Genomic DNA, 13,281 nt, shown 5'->3' on the forward strand with positions numbered 1-13,281 from the left:
AGCAGGCAGATTAAAAAAGTAGTTTGTCAGAAAAATTGTGTGCCTGGGATTCTTAAAAATGAATACAATGCCCAAACTGTTAGTCCTATTAAAAATAGTGTTAACCAAGTGCACTTAGAATTCAAATTTTTAAAATATAAAAATTCATATGAATGTTTCTTCCTAACTCTATCAATTTTCCAGGGGAAAATCAGCTTTGTGTTTTGACATGTGCTTTATCCAATAAAAACCAAGCTAATGGGTAAACTTAGTCTTATAAAAAAGAACACACAGGATTAAGAATTAAATTTCCTATAAAGATATGCATATGTATTTTTCTGGCAACTCTAATGGTTTGAAAGAAAACAGCTATTTTACTGTGTCTATGGAGTATTTGCTGGCCCTGTGGTGTAGGGGTAGCATGCCTGCCTCTTACCCGGAGGCCCCGGGTTTGATTCCGGCCAGGTCAGCAAATTTTACCTGGACTTGAGGGCTGGTTTGAGGTCCACTCAGCCTACGTGATTAGAATTAAGGAGCTATCTGATGGTGAGACAGCGGCATAGAAAGCCAAGAATAGCGGCCGAGAGGATTCGTCATGCTGACCACACGACACCTCGTAATCTGCAAGCCTTCGGGCTGAGCAACAGTCGCTTGGTAGGCCAAGGCCCTTCAAGGGCTGTAGTTTGGGGTTTGGTTTGGTTTTAATGGAGTATTTCTAACATGTGGCCCAGGGCACTCACTTGTCAAGTGCAGTACAGCTTGATGGATAAGGATGAAAATTATTATATGTATTGATTAGTAGTGCAAGTCCAACAAACATTATACCTAAAATAAATAAATAAATAAATAAATAAATAAATAAATAAATAAATAAATAAATAAATAAATAAATAAATAAATAAATCAAAGGTAGTTTATTAATCACTAACAAAGAGAACATAAAATGTTATCAAAACATGTATGGTGTGTAATGTTGAAATAATTAATTAAGAAATCCTTCACATGTCCTTATGAAGGCCAATGTAATTTGGCAAAAAGCTTGGCATTGTTTTAGTAACAAATAAGTGGCTTTAATCCAGTTAATCATATTTATCTATTTATTTTAAGACAATGAGCCACAAAACCCTACATTAATTAATCATTATACTTTTTCACTCTGTGAGAAAAAGTTTGAGCCAGAAAGAAAATGTAAAACAAACCAAAAGAAATGTATGTCTGTGAACATTTAAAAGTAATGTTTCCTAACTGGTATAATAGGCCAAGGGATGAAATTTGACACAGAAGGTGATCAGAGGTAAGTACTGTTCACTTTTGCTACCAGTGGTGAACAAACCCAATTATGTCTGACTTCGCAGAGTCACAGAAACTGATAGTAAATGAATAAATATAGATAATTTGCTGCTTACTAGAATGACTAAAATGACAGACCATTTCTAGAGACTAATACTGCCCACTATGTATTTCTCTTTCAGGTCATTATTGATGATGTCCGCAAATCATTTGTAGAAGAATTCATTTGGGTTGCTGTAGCCTCTGGACTGATATATGAGTCCCGCTACCTTCTAGGAACATCATTGGCCAGACCTTGTATCTCCCAGGGGCTAATTCGTGTGGCTAAAGAAGAAGGAGCAGGCTTCATCTCTCATGGGGCTACAGGGAAGGGTAATGACCAAGTGCGCTTTGAACTCAGTTGCTATGCCCTGTGGCCTCAGGTTCAGGTACAGTATCTCTCACAATTTACTCAGATCCAATTCAATTTCTTACAAAGCATTAGTATGTCCTAACATAGAAACTACCTAGACATCGCCAAACTTATACGAAGGAAATATCTTAACAATATTTAAATGAAAGCAAAGCAAGCAAATCCATTTACACACAGGGCATGAAGGTCATTGGAGGAGTTGAAGGTAAAAGCTTCCATTGTTAGTAACATCAATAGTTAAGCCTAGTAAGAGAAAATGATTAGCTCTACATCTGACTACCTTTTCTGCTGGAATTAACTTAGTGCTCTTTCTTGGTGTAGATTGAGTGAACCTCAAGGCTGTGTCCCTCTCTGGATGTGGAAATCCCATTACTGAAGTTTTCTAATTCCAAACAGAGAATTGAATCCTTGCCCTTCTGGATGAACCAAGCATACCTCTAATACCTCGGCTAGACAGTCCCTATTTAAATAAGGCACTTAAATAATACTTTGACTATACTTTCAAATTTTTTGGACTATGTGTTATGAATGAATTACCAAAATTTAGCAAACTCTATTTTTTAAAATATTTACTGGGTAAATTTTAGTAAGTGTGCTGAGTGTTGAACCTTCCACTACCTGGATGCCCCAGTAGTTTGCTATGCATGGTTAATTGTGGTTGGGCTGCATCCCTGCAACTCACATACCGCACACAACACTACCCTCCGCTACAACAATGCCATCGTGTTACGTGCAGCTGGACTATGTGCTACAACACTGCCTTTGTCATGTTGCTTGATACCAAATTTTACATCAGTAAAAACTAAATTGAAGACAACAAATGTATGGTAACTTTGGGCTATAATAATAAGAACGATAGAAAAGTAAGAATGGGACAGATACTCATTGCAAATTAAATACTGAATAATTTCTTTGTAAATATAGTAATATACGTCTGTCTGTCTAATGAAAATTTTGGAATGATTTATGAGAACCAGACTTCAAGTTTTCTTAAGCTGATTAACCATTAAATATCAAGAACAAATCAATTAAGCTTTACATGGTAGCAAGTTACACCTGTAAAGGTTTACAGAATATTTACAGAACTCAGCCATTTGAAGACTGAAGACTCTTATGGTCTCTCTAATTTTTTTAAATTTATTCCTAATTCTTTAGGAGCTAGCGGTATCAAGGTTCTGAAATGGCGGTTGGGTGAACAAATGAGATCTCACTTTATGGAATCTTCTAGCCATCTTCCAGGAACTAGGTGTAATGACACTCCCTTAAGTTTAAATTTATCACTGTACCTAGGTCTGGCTCTTTGGCTGAATGGTCAGTGTAGTTGATTCAGGACAGAGGGACCCGGGATCAATTCCTCGGCGGGTCAGAGATTTTAACAGTAAATGGTTACTTCCCCTGGCTTGGGGACTGGGTGCTTGTACTTTCCCAACATCCCTGCAACTCACATACCGCACACAATACTACCCTCCACTACAATAACACGCAGTTTCCCATACACGGCAGATGCCGCCCACCCTTGTTGGAGGGTCTGCCTTACAAGGGCTCTACCAGGCTAGCAATAGCCACACACATCAACTGTACCTCGGTACACTTCACATTAAAGAAAATTGTTCAAATCACTCATACAAAACAAAAAAGAGAATCACAGAGATTTTTGTCATTTCAAACAAAGTAAAACATAAAACTATATAGAAATTTAATTATTTAACTTAGTAGTAATACTGAGTGGAGTTGCTCTCCATTTGGGAGAAAAGTGGGCTTGAACCCTGCCATTGGGTGTCCTGAGAATGATTTTCTATGGTTTCACCATTTTCACTTCCAAGCAAATGCTGGAACAGTCCCTATTAATAGACCACAACTGGTTCCTTCCACCTCCTTGCAGTGTCCATTTCATCTTCTATAGCTCCTCAGTTGAGGTTGATGCCAGTAAGGACATCCGGCTGAAAATCATGCCCTCAAGCTAAAAAAACCCACTGGGATTGATAAGATTTCTGCGGATATATTAAAAGCAATGGGTAGGGATATAGTGCCATATCTGAAATACTTATTTGATAATTGTTTGCATGAATGAGCAAAACCAAAATGAATGGAGAGTTGCTACAGTAGCCCCAGTTACAAGAAAAAAGTTGATAAACGTGAAGTGGATAATTACAGGCCTGTCACCAAGTGAGTTGGCCGTGTAGTTAGGGGCGCGCAGCTGTGAGCTTGCATTCGGGAGATAGTGGGTTCACACCCCAATGTTGGCAGGCCTGAAGATGGTTTTCCATGGTTTCTCATTTTCACACCAGGAAAATGCTGGGTTCTACCTTAATTAAGGCCATGGCTGTTTTCTTCTTACTCCTAACCCTTTCCTATCATAGCCAAAAGACCTATCTGAGTTGGTGCAAAGTAAAGCAACTTGTAAAAAATATATATATATATATAGGCCAGTCAGCCTGACATGTACTGTTTGTAAGCTTTGGGAAAACATTCTTGCTGATTATATTAGACACGTTTGAAAAATTACTAACTAGTTTGATAGAAGGCAGTTCCATTTTAGAAAATATTCCAGTGAGGATCAGATTGAAGGATTCCAGCAAGAGATAGCAGATATTTTAGATTCAGGAGGTCAAATGGATTGTATACTATTAATTTATACAAGGCTTTTGATAGGGTAGGTCATGGCAGATTACCGACGAAAATGAGGACGGGCTAGACAAAAGAGTGACTGAAAATAGAACTTAGAAAATTAGAGTAGGTAATTGTTATATGATTCTGTAATGATCAGGAGGGGGCTGCCACAGGGTAGTATTACTGGTCATTTATGTTTTCTTATATATATAAAATGAGTAAAGGACTGGAATCACAGGTAAGACTATCTGCAGATGATGTTATACTGTACAGTGTAGAGTAATAAATAAGTTACAGGATTGTGAGTGACTACAAAAATACCTTTTTTGTACGAGGGTGAGGAGTAAGGAGGGAGATAGCCCAGTTTCAGTAATACTGCCAACGGAATGGAAATGAAACCTGAATTCATCACTAAAAGTTTTGCAAGTAATATGTATGTATGTATGTATGTACAGTAGGTACATATGTAGGTAGGTAGGTAGGTAGGTAGGTAGGTGTATGTATGTATGTATGTATGTATGTATGTATGTATGTATGTATGTATGTATGTATGTATGTATGTATGATTTCAACTGTAATATAGGGCCGATGACCTTCGATGTTAGGCCCCTTAAAACAACAAGCATCATCATCATCAACTGTAATATATTATATTTGCATCCATATGTGTGTGAATTTAGTATTCTTACAATGAAAAGCTACAATAATTAATTCATGTTTACTAGGTCATTGCACCATGGAGGATACCTGAATTTACCAAAAGATTCCAAGGTCGTCAGGATCTCTTGCAATATGCTTCTAGCCATGGTATTCCAGTGCCAGTCACTCCAAAAGAACCGTGGAGTATGGATGCTAACTTGATGCATATCAGGTACATAATTTCTGAAGATATTATCCATTCTAATATTGTAAATAAATTTGAATGTTGGTCTGTTTGTCGGTCTGTCTTTCTTTCATGTATAAAGTACTATACTGATTGAGTTCAAATTTGGCAAGCTTATAGCTGGCACCTTCAGTTAACTTATAGGTCTATTTTCATTTCAATATCTAGGTCCGTTTGAAGATGAGGCCATTTATGTAGGTATGTGCTGAAGTTGTGCATATTTTATCAGCTAGAAACCAAAATTACGGGTCAACGTTTAGTTCTATCATAAAATAAGATTCACTATATGTAATTATAATTCAGTTTTCTACAGAAAAGGTCATATAAAATTTCTTCATAACTCTAATAGTTTTCAGGAAATTGTGCTGTTACATGTTGAAGCATGCATTCCTGTGACATCAAAATGACACCTCACACATTTACAATAAGTACAAAAAGAAATCAGTGACATTGCCAACATTCAGCCCAGCAAATGGTGGGTGTATTACTATAATTAATAATGCTATATTTTGCATTATTTATATCAGTAATGTTACAAGTTTGTCTATAAACAAAACATTTCTGCCTCATACTTCATTGTAATCTTTGATTTGGTATCCAAAAGTCAAATGTAAGTTGTTTAATTTTGTCCATCTGATTGATTGATTGATTCATTCATTCATTCATCGATCGATTAACCTCACAAGAAAAATGGATGAACAGAATTTCTCTGAACCCAGTATTTAAGTTTAAGAATGGTTGGGTTGTGCAGTAGGCTATATAATTGATTACTTCAATTAGTATATAGTGGCATACCAATATGGAGGGGGCCAAAATAATAGGCTCAAATTTCTCCGGTAATACTCTCTATCTCTCTAATCATTCTTCATGTCTTGAGCATTGTGACTTCATACATGTTGTGTCAATTTGTTGTGGATATCACCTGCTGCTTCCATTGTTGTTGATTTTCTGTCCCTGTATGATCTTCCTGATCTGAATGACCTTCTTCACTTGATCAACCCATCTGCTTGGTGCTTGGCCTTTTACCATGGGCTGTTCCCTGAACTGTAGCCTTCTCTAAGTTGTCCCCCTGTCATCTTGTGATGTGGCTGAAGAACTACAATATCTTCTGGTAACATAGTAAAGAAAGAGGTCTCCTCACGCCCAACTCATTCCTGATTGACACATTCATTCTTCTTTGTGTCCATGATATTCTTAATATTCTAACACTAGCTGTATGGAAAAACAGTACTTAATAATGGTTGTGGAAATGAAAATCTCTAATATTTTATGTTTCATACAAATTTATCATACGAGGAATAATAATGGTGATATTTGCAATTATTACATTTTTCAAAAAGCACGCCCAGTATCCTGGATTGTTAAGGCATCAAGTCTAAATGGCCTCACACCATGGTTAGCTGGTTCGAGTCCTGTTAGTCAAAAAAAATTTCACCATCAGAATGTTAAAATTTTACAGGAAAACCTCATTTAATTTTCTAAATTAAGATACATGAAACGTGTAATAAATAAAGTTAAGGATATTCATCACCACCATCATTTCCCTTTATCTATGTGGTTGGGGTCTCTCCCATCTGGGGAGATGGTGGTTTGAACCTCACTGTCAGCAGCCCTGAAGATGGTTAAAAAAATTCTCCATTTTACTCTGTCTTTCCACCACTTCCTATCCATATTCAGTAAGATGGTGGTTGGTATACAATTTCTAATCACTAAATTGTGTGCCAAAAACCTGGATTCAATTTCAGTGTGATGCTCTTGATTGTGATTCATCCATTGGACAGAGACTTCAAGTCTTGAGCAGACCCCTTGGTCCTATTCGACAGGAGTAGCACTGGGCTTCCCCTTCTCCTTTCCAACTTCATATATCACATCATTCATTTCATCTCATTAACTCCTTTGATGAGTTTGACATCAGGAAGGGCATCCGGTTATAAAAACTTGCTATGACAATTCATCTCACTTCACACCTGACCCCGCAGAAATGGGACAAGGGTTGGATATATACTTTGGACATATATTACATTATTCACAAACTTCCAAATTTCTCCAGAAATACCAGTTCTATCTACAAGTAGCAAATAACAAAACTTAAAGAAAATCTATCTTTCAATCTTTTATATTGGATACATTTTTTACTTTTAGGTATATTAATGAAGATTTTCTCAATTTTAGATTTATATTGCTAAATCCATCAACAGTTTTTTTTAAATAAGCTGTAAATCCAAATAGTTTTACCCACTGTTGATCAGGATGATAATGGAGATGACTGTTGAAATGAGAAGAAAAGTGTAAAGGAACGACCACTTGGAGAATGAGGTAGGGAAGTGGATCATTACAGAGAGAGGGGGGTGGGCTGTGAAGACCTAAGCCTCGAATGCTCTAATATATCACAGACCCAAAAGAAAAAATATGTGACAGCTTACAGTGTCCTAAGTCTCTGAAACTTATCAGCAATATAATTACACTGACTGACTGAAAACTAACCCATCAACAATGGGTACAAAACAGCTAGTTTTATAGTAAAATCAAAGAATTTTTCTTTAACTTCTTAACTATTGTCATGTTTCTTGAGCAATATTCATGACTTCAGTAAGTAAATGGTAACTTAAGAAATGAAAATGGTAATAGGCCAAAACCAAAGAGAGAGGGAACTGATGGTAAAAGACATATTTACTCATAAAATCACTCTCTTTTGGCAAATAATATTTTAAAATTTTACAGGAAAACCTCATTTAATTTCTAAATTAAGATACATGAAATGTATAATAAATAAAGTTAAGGACATTCATCGTCACCATCATTTCCCTTTATCTACGGGGTTGGGGTCTTTCCCATTTGGGGAGATGGTGGTCAGCAGCTCTGAAGATGGTTACAAAAACTCTCCATTTTACTCTATCTTTCCACCACTTCCTATCCATAATCATGTTCCAACCTAGATCCCATTGTTTTATACTGTTCTTGAGTAGGTCCATCAAATTGTATTACATGGAGTATTTATCACTGCACTGTAACGATTTAAAGTATTCTAATACCAGTACTCAACTTCAGATGCTGGGCTGATTTCTTTACACCATCAGAGGCAGTGTTAGAGTGGATGAAAGTGCTGGACATCCTTATATGAAATATTGTTTTTGTTATTGTAATATATTCAATCGTATGTATGTTTTTATGTCATATGCAAAATAATAATAATAATAATAATAATAATAATAATAATAATAATAATAATAATAATAATAATAATTTATGAGATAAGTTAGTTTCTTGAAGTTTCTCTTGTTTGTCACAGACTGGTTCATCACACTCAACCAATGTAATCATACATCCTGCTACTCTATTTTCCCAGATAAGTTTGGCATTGATATCATTCATGCTAGGCTCCTTCCTTTCATCTTGTCTAACCCCCTCTGAACTACATTTGTTCTTTTCTGACCATGACAGTATTAAGGGTTGAAAGGCATAGAGATTCTTTCTTTTTTTTAAAAAACATTTTATGGCCTTTCCCTCTCTTTAGACAATACCTTACCGAGCTTGATAGCTGCAGTCACTTAAGTGCAGCCAGTATCCAGTATTCAGGAGACAGTAGGTTCGAACCCCACTGTCGGCAGTCCTGAACATGGTTTTCCATGGTTTCCCATTTTCACACCAGGCAAATGCTGGGGCTGTACCTTAATTAAGGCCACGGCCGCTTCCTTCCCATTCCTAGGCCTTTCCTGTCCCATCGTCGCCATAAGACCTATCTGTGTCGGCGCGACGTAAAGCAACTAGCAAAAAAAAAAAAAAAAAAAGACAATACCTTCATTAATCAAGGGGGTTGAAAGTCTTCCTCCTTTAACATTACAAAGGGTTCATTATCTTGTTGTTTTTCCCCTTCATTCATGAATTTTCATATTCACATGCTGGTAACATGAGACTTCTTTTAATGAACAAGTAATATATTGCTGTTCCATCTGCAAAAACCACTATGTGATAATTTTGTGGGATAAAAATACTGATCCACAGCACATATCTCATCAAGAGGGAGAATTCTTCAACAAGTTTGCATAATATTGAACCTTAAATGACAGAACCTTACTGGCCAAACTCCTAAGCTAAAATATTTCACATAGTGGCTTTTGCAGGTGCAACAATGATATGTAAAGCTTGAGTGAACAATGTTTGAAACAGACTAGTAGGAGCTACATAGTACTCCTTCTTAAGAAGGGTTTCCTAACACACAAATGCAGCAGTTTTACAGAGTTCAAATGTTGGAATTCTGAAGTATATGGAGTGCTTCTTTGGAACCTGTGCTTTAAAACCTAACTGGAACTATGGAATAAATGCATCACATTATTGATATTCTGAATTGATTGCCTGCATTGCTTTGTCTTTTTCCATTAAATACTTTGGACAAAGTTGCTCACGAAAACAGGTGGAGAAAATAGTAAAGTCTATAAGATGTCAAAAAAGCAGGTCCTTCACCAATCTGAGCTTGAAAACATAATTGAAAATTGGGACACTTGAATTTTTATCTGAGGGTATGAATTATGCAAGTCATGCAGGTCATAGAAATAGTCATCAGTGGTTTTTTAATTTTAATTTTAGTTATGAGTCAGGAATTTTGGAGGACCCAGCAGCAGCAGCCCCTGAGAGCATTTATCAGATGACTGTAAGCCCATTGAAGGCCCCTGATTCAGCATGCATTCTGAAGATTCATTTTAAAGAAGGTATTTTATTTTCTGAAATTCTATAGAAATTAAACTTTCAGTGAAATGTCTTGATGCATTGCTCAATGCCCTTGTGTCTTTCTCCAGCAATCATACATCTTATTTACCATATATTGCTGTTTAGAATGTCTCTCTTGAATTCTCCTGATCAATTTGTTTCACAATTTTTCACTTTTACATTAATTCATTTTGCCTTAACCATCTACCAAATGTTTCCTCTTCTCATAAAATATTCTCCTTACCAAACCCTGTAGTGTCACTTCATTTACTCCCTGGTCATTTACTCTTGATTCATTTTTTTAAATTGCTTATATTAAACTGGATATTATTGAAAGGGTATTCTGGCACCATGGCTGAGTGGTCAGCACATTAACCTCTGGTCCTCGGAGCCCAAGGTTCAATTCCCGGCTGAATTGAGGGATTTTAATCTTAAAACAGTTAATTCCCTTGATTCAGACACTGGGTGTTTGTTCTGTCCTAATATCCCTGCACCAAACCACAATAAGGCACAGTTTTCTATACACAGCAAATGCCACCGACACTTGCTGGAGAGTCTGACTTACAAGGGCACCAGTCTAGCAATAACCACATGAAATTATTACTGAAGGTGTAAATAGTGAAGTATTTTAGTGTGTTGTGTTCTTTTCTTTTTTTTTGGGGGGGGGGGGGTGCTGATTGGCTCATATGGTACAGCATTGGCTTTCTGAGCCCAAGTTGGCAGGTTCAGTCAAAACTTAGGCACCTCAATGTACCTGAAAACTGAAGAAGTAGTTAGTGGGGACATGACACCAGTAACATTGTTGTTCTTTTTGGTACTGTATACAGTTTCTCTCTGAAATCTTCTGTGAAGAGTGGTGAGTTTTGGACCCTAAAACCATGCCCTCCCCTGCCTTGCCCTGAACCTTCAATGCCCACACCAATCAGGAGTATGAAATCAGTAAAATATCAGCAATAATATAACATACAATCTTCTCCAAAATGCATAGGAGTATTGGCTTGCCATTTTGATATCGGTTTCAACCCATTTCGTGTAGAATCCAACTTCAGTTTGTTTCTACTAAGGTTGTATTTCTGAGCATATCCATAGATTCCCACCACCTACTGGCAGAAGAAGAGTGAGAACTTCCCGATGACTCATGGCGATAACACGCAGGTTGCCTGCTGGCAATCTGATGTGATGTAATGATCGTGTACGCGTATTTGCTCTTTGCTTTGTAAGTGATAGATTCTCTGTTGATGACTTATGAACTGACTAGCGAAATGCTTCATGGCTAACTAGTTAGCATGCTGGCCTTTAGTACATGAAGTCTCTGGTTCAATTCCGAACCAATTCAGGGCTTTTAACCTTCATTGGTTAATTCCTCTGGCTTAGGGATTGGGTGTTTCTACCATCTTAGTCATTAGACTTCATCTTGGGTAGAGCCCCAACTTCTAGAGGGAAATGGACAAAAAGACTGATACCTTCTCTGTATGTCAGTGTATGTTATCGATTCAAGACACATCAGAAGTCATTAGGCTGTCAATATGCATATATTTCCTAACACCTGTGCAGCTTGTTAGATAAAATCTACCATGGGACTGATGGTGTCAGGTTCTGCTCATGCTGCTTGGATTGCAACAATCACAGTCTGATATCAGTTGAAGTTAGTCTGTGCTGTGCTGTGCTGTGTACAACCAATTTCTAGTTTGTTTTCCTTATGAATGACATAAAATGGTTGTATTTTTGGAATAACCACTTGGAGGGGGATGAAAAGGACTGAAAAAGGGGTTGAATGTTGTTATTAGTATACTGATATCTCAAAAACTGAAGATGTTACAGACGTGTAAATTGATATTTTGATTCTCTTTAAAAATAAAGAAACACGTATTTTTTGTTTTTGGAAAATACACTTAAGGGAGTTTGTACGAAGAAAGGTGAATTATTTTTATGAGGATACTTATATCTCATAAACTGAAGATGTTACAGACATGAAAATTTGTTGGAACTTTAAAAATGAAGAAACATGTATCTTTTAGTTTTCAGAAAATCCACTTATGCGAGGGGGTGGGGGTGGGGGTGGGGGATGATAGATAACATGTTCTGACTGACTGACTGACTGACTGACTGTCTGACTGACTGACTCATTCATCATCACCGAACCAAAACTACTGGACATAGAGAAATGAAATGTTGGGGATACATTTATATCACAGTGTAGGTTCTCACTAAGGAAGGATTTTTGGATATTCCTTTGATAAGGGGGGTGAAAGGGGGCGGGGTGAATTTTAAAAATGAGTATATCTATATCTGGAATATTTAACAGTTTACAGATGTAAAAATTAGTATTTGGAATCTCCTTTAAAAACAAAGAAACACTTATTTTTTGTTTTAGGAAAATCCCCTTAATGGAGGTGAAAAAAGGGTTGAATACCTTTTATGAGGATACTTATATCTCAAAAACTGAAACTATTACAGATATGAAAATTGATACCGGTATTTGGAATCTTGTTTATTAAGTGTGTTTAAAGGCAGATTTCATGTTGAATGTGTGTTAATACCCTTTTGATTGATTGACTGATTGATTTATTTATTTATTTATTTATTTATTTATTTATTTATGTATTTATTTATTTATTTATTTATTTATTTATTTATTTTATTTATGTATGTATTTATTTATTTATTTATTTATTTATTTATTTATTTATTTATTTATTTATTTATTTATTTATTTATTTATTTATTTATTTATTTATTTGTTTGTTTGTTTGTTTGTTTGTTTGTTTGTTTGTTTGTTTGTTTGTTTGCTTTGAACTGATGATGATTCCACGGGAATCAAAACTGGTATTAATTTAATAAATGTTACATATTATATAAAGTGTTGAATAGTGGAACATCCCTTGACTGATTCTTATTATATAAGTCAAACGTCAACATGGAAATGAAAGTTATAAATTATGAGAGTTTATGTTCAACGTTCAGCATCGGAAAACAATGCATGCTACTGTATAACACCTACAGTGAAACATAAAGAGGGTTCTGTGATAATTTGGGGTTGTTTCACATTCAGTTAAGTTGGTAGACTGCACCGAATTCAAGGAACACTGGACAAAAACGGCTACCATTCCATCCTATCTCGTTATGCTTTTCTATCTGGACAGCAATATGGGTTTGTCCTCCAACAAGACAATGACCCCAGCTATTGCATGAATTATCTGCAAAACAAACAAAACTCTGGGGAATTGTTTTCAATGGAATGGCCCTCCCAATCCCCAGACTTATATCCAATGGAACTGCTGTGGGAGGAGTTGGATCGGCAAGTCCGAAAAGAGTGTCCTTCTTCATCGGAAAAGCTGTGGGACATCTTGCAGAATGCCTGACAAAGTATATCTGCATCAGTGTTATCCTAGAATGACAAGAA

General features: G+C 36.2%; 1 protein-coding gene across 1 annotated transcript in view; it reads left to right on the forward strand.

The window, feature by feature from the left end:
* Ass (argininosuccinate synthase) overlaps nt 1–13,281 on the forward strand; it is a 56,624-nt gene that overhangs the window by 17,838 nt on the left and 25,505 nt on the right. The window contains exons 4-6 of the mRNA XM_067137536.2: nt 1,452–1,697; nt 5,017–5,162; nt 9,759–9,880. Of these exons, the coding sequence (XP_066993637.2) occupies nt 1,452–1,697; nt 5,017–5,162; nt 9,759–9,880 (514 nt within the window). The remainder of the gene's footprint in view (nt 1–1,451; nt 1,698–5,016; nt 5,163–9,758; nt 9,881–13,281) is intronic.

The sequence above is a fragment of the Anabrus simplex genome, chromosome 1, assembly GCF_040414725.1.
Source record: "Anabrus simplex isolate iqAnaSimp1 chromosome 1, ASM4041472v1, whole genome shotgun sequence".
NCBI classification, from domain to species: Eukaryota; Metazoa; Arthropoda; class Insecta; order Orthoptera; family Tettigoniidae; genus Anabrus; species Anabrus simplex.